Source organism: Stegodyphus dumicola, chromosome 6 (genome assembly GCF_044657685.1).
Source record: "Stegodyphus dumicola isolate Sdum_Otavi_A_Nest chromosome 6, ASM4465768v1".
In the NCBI taxonomy this organism is placed as follows: domain Eukaryota; kingdom Metazoa; phylum Arthropoda; class Arachnida; order Araneae; family Eresidae; genus Stegodyphus; species Stegodyphus dumicola.
In genome coordinates, this window is record NC_140773.1 from 37,891,142 (window position 1) to 37,899,081 (window position 7,940).

General features: G+C 32.7%; 1 protein-coding gene across 3 annotated transcripts in view; it reads left to right on the forward strand.

Annotated features, from left to right (window-relative positions):
• Positions 1–7,576, forward strand: part of LOC118187137 (uncharacterized) — a 385,201-nt gene extending 377,625 nt beyond the window's left edge. Inside the window, exons 6-8 of one of the 3 annotated variants that reach the window (XM_035357333.2) lie at positions 1,323–1,406; positions 5,882–6,116; positions 7,033–7,576. In XM_035357333.2, coding sequence (XP_035213224.1) covers positions 1,323–1,406; positions 5,882–6,116; positions 7,033–7,088 — 375 coding nt within the window. In that variant the 3' untranslated portion in view covers positions 7,089–7,576. The remainder of the gene's footprint in view (positions 1–1,322; positions 1,407–5,881; positions 6,117–7,032) is intronic. The other 2 variants (XM_035357335.2, XM_035357337.2) reach the window with 2 other exon arrangements.
• Positions 7,577–7,940: the final 364 nt, after the last annotated feature.

The window sequence follows — 7,940 nt, forward strand, 5'->3', positions numbered from 1 at the left end:
CGTCTCACTTGTGACTGTGGAAATTTCCCATGTCTGGTGAGGACTTGATAAAGGATGTGATCTTAAAATAGCCTTGCTATTGAAAAGTTTAGTACGAAGACGTATGTTGAGCATCCAGTTGTTTCGTCGTCCTATCTATCTTGCCAGGTGCAGAGAGGTTATGTAAGACTTGGTGCTTCGCTGTGTTTCTCGATAATGGAACCTCGAGGTCTGTCAATTCTAACTGCGTTGACCGTTTGGTCTCTTCATCCGCCCGCTCATTTCCCAACTAGCCAGTATGCGGTTTTAGCCTATTTAACTCTGTTTGAAAAGGATTCCTTAACGTTTCAATTGATTCTATTCGACTGAGAATACTTGGTTCGTCCTTTTTACTCTTATACTTCAGCTTGGTACACTGTGGCTGTATCGTTTATTCTGAAGGTCTCTGAATATTCTTCTTTTCCATCCTTACATAGAACAAAAGCTGTTCCCACTTTGTTGTCCGTTTTTGATCCATATGTGAGACCCTTGATGTTAGCATTCTTGTGCCATGGGATTGTATCTTGGAGCGTATGCACAGCTGGAATTCTTTCTTTGAATGTAAATTATCAGGTGTATTTCCAGATTTTCTTTAAAGTTAAATAAGAAAGAATGTTTTGGCTTATGGTAATAATTTACCCAGTGTTTAAACTCCATTTTCTATGAACTGTGGCATCCTTCCAAAATAAGTCTTGAATGTTCGTCAACGTTTCTTCAAACGCCCGAGTACAAGCATCAGTCACGCTTTTAGAATATCTGTTTATTGGAAATCTATCATTTTAGCCTATTTTCCACGCGAGTCAACTTCTTATAACCAGCTAAATGAAATATGGAACTGTGGGGGGAAACCATTCGTTATCTTAGCCTTAGTTGTTGCCAAAAAATAAATTTGAGATTTAATATGCAACAGTGTAGGTAAGCTGGAGAAATCACATGTTATCGTTGAACACGGAGAGATGTTTTCGAGAGAAAGAAAAACTTTGGGAAGGCAGTCTTTGGTACTCCACTTTGCCATTACCATCTTCTACGTTATCAGTTCCACACGCTTCACAACTTCTTTGCTGTTGAAGAAAATGGCTATTATTCTGTTTTACACAACCTACGGTTTTCTGATAATCAGGGGAGAAGTTTGATCTTTTAACATGAAAAAATTTTTACGCAGATATTGTTTCCGACTGTATAGGATATGACGTACGCCAGGTTGCGTCCCCTAACAAAACAACAAATCAAGAGTGTTCAAAAGCTGTTTAAGCAGCCTGAATATATTTTTTTCACCCTTTTAATGAAGCTAAAATATTTTACAGATATACTGCCTACTGGTTGTTATATCGCAGTACCAGGAGTATGCAGCTGGAAGAGGCAGACCAGAAGACTGCATAAGAATGGAGGTATATTAAACATTATTATAACTGATATTGAAATGTACATTTCTCGTCTGTGCACTCGTTTAGAAACCTCTGATACTTAGAAAACTCGATAATAGTATTTGTTAACATTTAAACGTAAACCATTATTTTTATAAATTATTTCATTACAGTATTGGTATTAATGATAACGCTAAATAAAACCATTTGTTAAGTTTGCGAATTTTCAAACAGTTATTTTTACGTTTTAATTTTCCATGTCCACTTCATATTTCGTGTGCATGAACTCAGCCTATTCCAGAAAAATGTGTTTCACCAATTTCTTAGTGCATAAGGTCGCTAAACACTGGTACTTTCTTTGTCTTGTATTAGCTTCACAAAGGATGGACCTTGCTCTACAGTGTCTTATGAGTAGCATTAATATGTTTCATTATAAGTAACATAAATATGAGTTAGAATTCTCAAGAACGTTGTTTATGGAAGCATGCTTTTTAAAGCGGCTAGATCTCGAGCGTTGTTTCATAACAAATTTACCATCCAGTAAAAAGTATAAACAAATATTATTAGGAAGTTAAAAATGAGCCTAGAGAGACGCATATTAGCTGTATCTAACTTATGTGTTAACTGTCAATCGAAATGCTAAGACTTGAGAGAATTATTATAAATGATAAATTCTTAAGTCATGACAGTAACTCGTAGCTCAATATCGCCAACTACCATGTATATTCCAAAAAATGTTGAAATACTATTTTAGAAAATTCATGTTAAGTTGTTACTCTCTCAGCGTTATGGACCTAAAACTCAGTATGGAAGGGTGACTTTAGTATTCATTTACACATGAAAATTTCTGCTAGATTTTAATATATTCGATTTCGGGTTGGATAAATATTAGAAGAAAAGAAATCAGAGTGAAAAGTGGGAGAGTCATTTTCAAAGGAAATACTATTTAATCGTAATCAATGAAATACTATTTATTCATGGCATTTTGAGGAACTTTGAAATTTGAGGGCTAAACCCATAGCGTTCGGAAGGTTATGCTGTGTTTTAATTGCGCCGAAGCCGCCCATACCAGGTCCCAAGTACTTCTTGGGTTTTGAGATATATCGTAATTCTAGAATCGTTAATGAAATTAAATGAAAATTTAAGCAGAAAATTCTTTCAATCTCATGTTTAAGGTTTTAGAAATAAAGGAGACTGAAAATTAACACTAACGGCTAAAAGTATATGTATATTTTCTTGAGCATCAAACTCACGGATGCAAGTTTAGATGTTTAAGAAAAGGAAAGCCTCCATTTGTATGTTAAAACCTTTTATTTTTCAGTGCGAACAATAAATTTACGACAGCGAATTTGGAACTGATAAATTATTAGTGATCACAATTATAATGCCGTCTAACTTCTGATTCAGTATCGGGGTTTTAATTATAGGTGATCAGAATTGGTACTGGAACTCTCGTTTCAGTGCCCTCCAAATTATATAACAGACATGGAGAAATGCTAAAACAAATACTTTCAGGAAAACTAATGGCGTTTTCCTGAAAACAGCACTTTCTGATTATTTATACTGACGTTACTAAATATGGAGAATGCAAATAGTCAATTATACAGAATTTTGCGCTCTTTCTTAGCCCACTTTTGAAATCAGAGGCCTTTCGCCCACCCTGTCAGAAATTGTGCTTCTTAGTGGTATCGTAGTCAAAGAGTGTTTGAATCCTCTTTCGTTGTTTGTTTAAACTGTTAAAAGTTTCTCGAATATTCTCATACTATTTCTAGTATTCTGACCATTCTCACCTGTTAACCATCTTACCTTTATTTTTCATCGAATAAAAAGAATGTTTTTTTTTTATAGTATCTTTCTAAAATGGTACATTATATTCTCCGATCAGGGTTTAAAATCAAAAGAAGCTCGGTTTCGATACTACACAGTTGTTGAGTGAAATTACAATATTACCAGAACCCAAATAAGAGGAGATCCGGTTTATATTTTGTTATTAATTTAATTTATTAATTTATGTTTATCTCTTTATATTTTATTCAAATATGAATTTAATTAATTTATTTTTGGTAATTTTCTTGATGTTTTTCCGTAGGATTCTGGCACTTTAAAAAAATTAAAACTTAATGCAGAAACCACTAACCAACAGTTGCTTAGTTATAGTAATTTCAGTTTCTGTTTCTAACCGTCCAATTAGTGACAAATTGATTTTAATATATTTTTCATTTAGTCAAAGCAGTATTTATGTGTCAAGCAACATAATATTGTTATAATAATATAGTTTATAATAATATAGTTTTTTGAAGTTTTAGACTTTAAAAGGAACGTAAAAGCGTAGACAATAAGTTTAAACAGATATTTTTTTAATTATTAAACAGTATAAATATTAAAATCTTATTTTAAAGTATAGATTAACTTTTTTTACTATTATTTTTTCTATTGTTTTATTTACATCTGTTTCGTTACTTAAATTTGCGTACGGCAGCGTTTTTATCGTTTGAAAGCTGTTTACATTCTTTTCGCGATATCGCTGTAATTAGTTTATCGCTATAGTTAGCCCGACCCCACTACCAAAATGAAAAAAGAGACGCATTCTACTCTGCGATATCATTTCATCTATTATAAACAGGTTTATTTTCTTAAGTATTGTTTCACATATGTGTATCAAATAGTTTCCTCGTAAGTGTAAGACAAATTATTTTATGAAACTTATTTAATAAGTATGAAGCAACTAGGGTTAGAGTAGAGTTTAAGGTACCCCTTGTATTATGGCGAAGTTGTTTTATTTATCGCCAAATTGTTGTTTCATTTGTGGTAGCCTGAGTAGTTGAATGTTATGGAAACCATACTGTGACGTAATCGGGTGCATGATTCTGGGGAAATTTGAATCATGGGATGTTTTGTAAGCGCTTTTGTGGTGTGTGTTGGTTTTATTGTTAAGACGGTAGAATGGCTGAAATGTAGTAGGATTAATTTGAAGTTTCTGTACGATTTGGAACGAAAGGGGGAAAAGAGCGTTGACTGTGTAAATGAAGGTTTACTTAGTAGCCATTATAAGTGTCCTGTATGTAGGAAGGATATGCGTCTAGTCGAACGTAAAAAACCGTTTAGATGGATTTGAAAGGGTTTGTAGGAAGAAAGGTTCAGATGTGGCGACGCCGATATACGGATTCGAGTTCAGGAATTTTAGGAAGTTTTTGGATGCTAAAAATTTGATAGCTGTAGGTACCGTCGTTTTCCACAATGCGATGACGATACATATACACATACAGCTTCCTCATTACTTAATTTCTTTATAATGCAAGGCGATAGAAACATGATACGACGGTTTATAGTGCACGGCACAAAATCCCGTTTTGAAACTAATAGCCCATTTGGGCCAACGCAATTTTGGGCTTATAAATTAAGTTACTTAATTTTTTCCTTAGAGTATGGCTAAGTAAATATTTTAGAATAAAGTGTTTATTTGTAGGACAATTTACTAAATAAGGAAACTTTTGCAGCATGAAAATGGTGAAACTGGATCAGCCTTAAATGCATACCTCGTTCATAAGTGCTATATTAATAGACATATTAATAGTAATTTTCATTTCACTCCCATTTCCGAATAGTCATTTTAACTAAATCCAGAAACCAATCGATATGTATTTCAGTTTTTCTATATTTTCTTTACACTGCTGCTCATTAACATTGCTATACTAAATGACGGTATACAGCAAACGTCAAATTTTCATGGAAGGATAGCATGCTGAGGTATACATATGATTAGCATTTCAACGCATGCACACAAAGCAGATATTCCGAGGCATTCCTGCTGGTGTTGGTCGGGATTCCATGACTGTCAACTGAATAGAGAATTGCTAAAACCAGGAGACCATGTTGAAAGCCTTGCAGGATCTTAGCGACCCTGTGCCACAAACGTCCGTGTAGACAGGTATGTCTTTCTCTAAAGATTTAGTTTGATGAGGTTGTTGTTAGAAAACCAATTGAAAGACCTTTAAAATCTTGAACTTCAGTAAAATTGATGCATTCTTTTGCGGATGCATGGGAGGTGTGTTAAATATAAGTTTATGATTATGTATTCTCAGTGTTTATTTGTAAAAGAAACTGTGACATCATATTTGTGTACATGTAATAGTTCGCCTTTGGTGTTTGTAAATGTATTCTGTATAGAATATCGCTCTTTGTTTATTATTTTAAATTCGATCCAGTCTGATTTATTAGAGATTTATACATGTTCTTTACTTAAGAACAAAGCCTAGCTTATGCTACTTATAATAGCTAAGCTCCAGTCCAAATGATACTTTACTGACTCTAAAGATAAGAATCAGGTCACTTTAGGTATCGGCTTTTATCGGATAACTTTCGTCTAAAGATTTGTTGACGTATTTGAAGCCAAAAATTAATCTTTGTGTCGTTTGATTGAAAATATTTTAGTGATTACATGAATTAATGATGAGATATCCTCTGTAATTTTCATGTACAACATCTGGAAATATTTTCAGCCTCAACCTGAAGTTCGCTGCATGAGATTTAACTGGCCTTCATTCCAAGTGCTAAATCAAGAGCAGCTAGAAGCTACCGAAGCGGCAGCTAAAGCCGAATCACAAACGGACGCTTTCCTTAATGTGCCAGGACAGAGTTCGACAAGGATTGAATGCCACAATTCCCATGACTCAGTCGGTTCCACCGCTAGTACGAGACTCATTGTGGAAATATGCCGTAACGATTCATTCAGTGGTCGTGTCTCTAAAAATTATAGTTCATTTATTTTTCAGAATGAATTTTATTATTTTGCTTGCATTTATATTGCTGTCTTACCTGAAATGTTATTATCTGTTTTATTCCTTATTAAAACTAGTACTTTTATTTACTTTCTACTGAAGTTATATTTAGTAGTACATTATGAGAGTATTGTGCATGTAAAATATAGTAATTTATAATTTAATTATTATTTTTAGCATGGATTTGGAATGTATTTCTTACTTGAAAGCCTCAGAGGTACAATTTAAATGTGTGAATTCCTTCAAAGATTCGAAATGGATGGTTAGTTTTTGTAGCATGATATAGATATGAATGTTTTCCATGATGTAGTTGGATATGTGTAACCTATGTTTTCGTATGCTGTCTGTAGTTATTGAAATTAAGGAATTAAATAATAAACATTATCTTCTATCATTTAAATGCTTTAAACTTTTAACGTTCAATTGAGCCAATTAGGCATTGTAAATCAAATCAAGGTACAGTTATTTCTTCTTTCCAGAAATTAGTATGAATTAAAATTTCTTATGAAACTATGATGGAATTTCATTTAATGATAAGATCAAGACGACCTCTACAATAAATTTAATTTTAATGTTTAAAAATGAGTTTTCAAAAGAAATTATGTGCTTCCAGCTAGCCACGCATTACTAATATATGTAATGCAGTAAAATAGTATGAGCACGTGAGAAATCAATTGACGTTTCTAAAACTCATGCGAAGTGTATGATTTGCTGTAACGGTGCAGTTTTTACAGAATTCAGGGATTGAAATTTTAAAAAATATGAATCTCTATGGCTAAATTTAAAAAAATAATTTAAATGATATATTTTAAATTTAGCCGTGAGAGCTGTATAAATATACATCTTACGTTTTATTTTTTTTTCTTTCACAGAAAATACCCCTAGCGTTCGTTCAGCTGAAACGGAGGAATTACCAGGTGGTGTCTGAATAGAGGAAAATGAAATCCCTGTCGGGCAGCAATAGATTAACAGCATTGCACAATCTATATCACATCCAGTGATTGAAGGACTTGACATCTTTCAAGTGATATCTTTGAGCTAATAATGTTTTCTTCCGGATTACATGGTTTCAGTATTTTCGGAAAAACTCGATATGTAACTGCTTTCCTTAATGGAATTTCCCTTTGTCTGTCATTATGATCAGAGTTGCATTGATTTTGATACATTGATGAATCCCTTTGAAGGAGAATTTCTTGTAAATGATTTTGCAATTAATAAATATTCACTTTTTTAATATATATATATTCAAATCCGTTCAAGTACCAAGCATTCTAATGAAGAAAATAGCAATGTGAGAATGTGCTCCCAGTATTTTATATTTGTTTTTACTAGTTATAAGTTAGCATTTTGAAACTTATTCTATAAATCTTTTATGTAAAATAATTAAGATAAAATAAAAGTACTTTTGGTACATAATTTTACCTCTCATCTGTGCATCATGACTTGTTTCCTACTTGTTGAATTTTCCATCTTTAAATTTTACTTAAACGCGAAAACTTCTAACACCTGCCATACATATCAACAAATTTATATCATCTATTTGGGAATAAAACTACTGTGTTTATTCCTGAAATACTAGAATAATAAATTCTGATTCTGAAACTTTTATTACACTAACAAGAATGTCACGTGGGTCAAAATAGACAATGTAACTCAATTTTAAGTGTAATTTAGGATTAATAATGTGAAATTTTCTATCACTTTTCATTTTGCAGTTAATCATTGAAGCCTCTTTCACACTTGAGTGTAGCCAAGAAAATGAAATGCATGCAAAAAATAA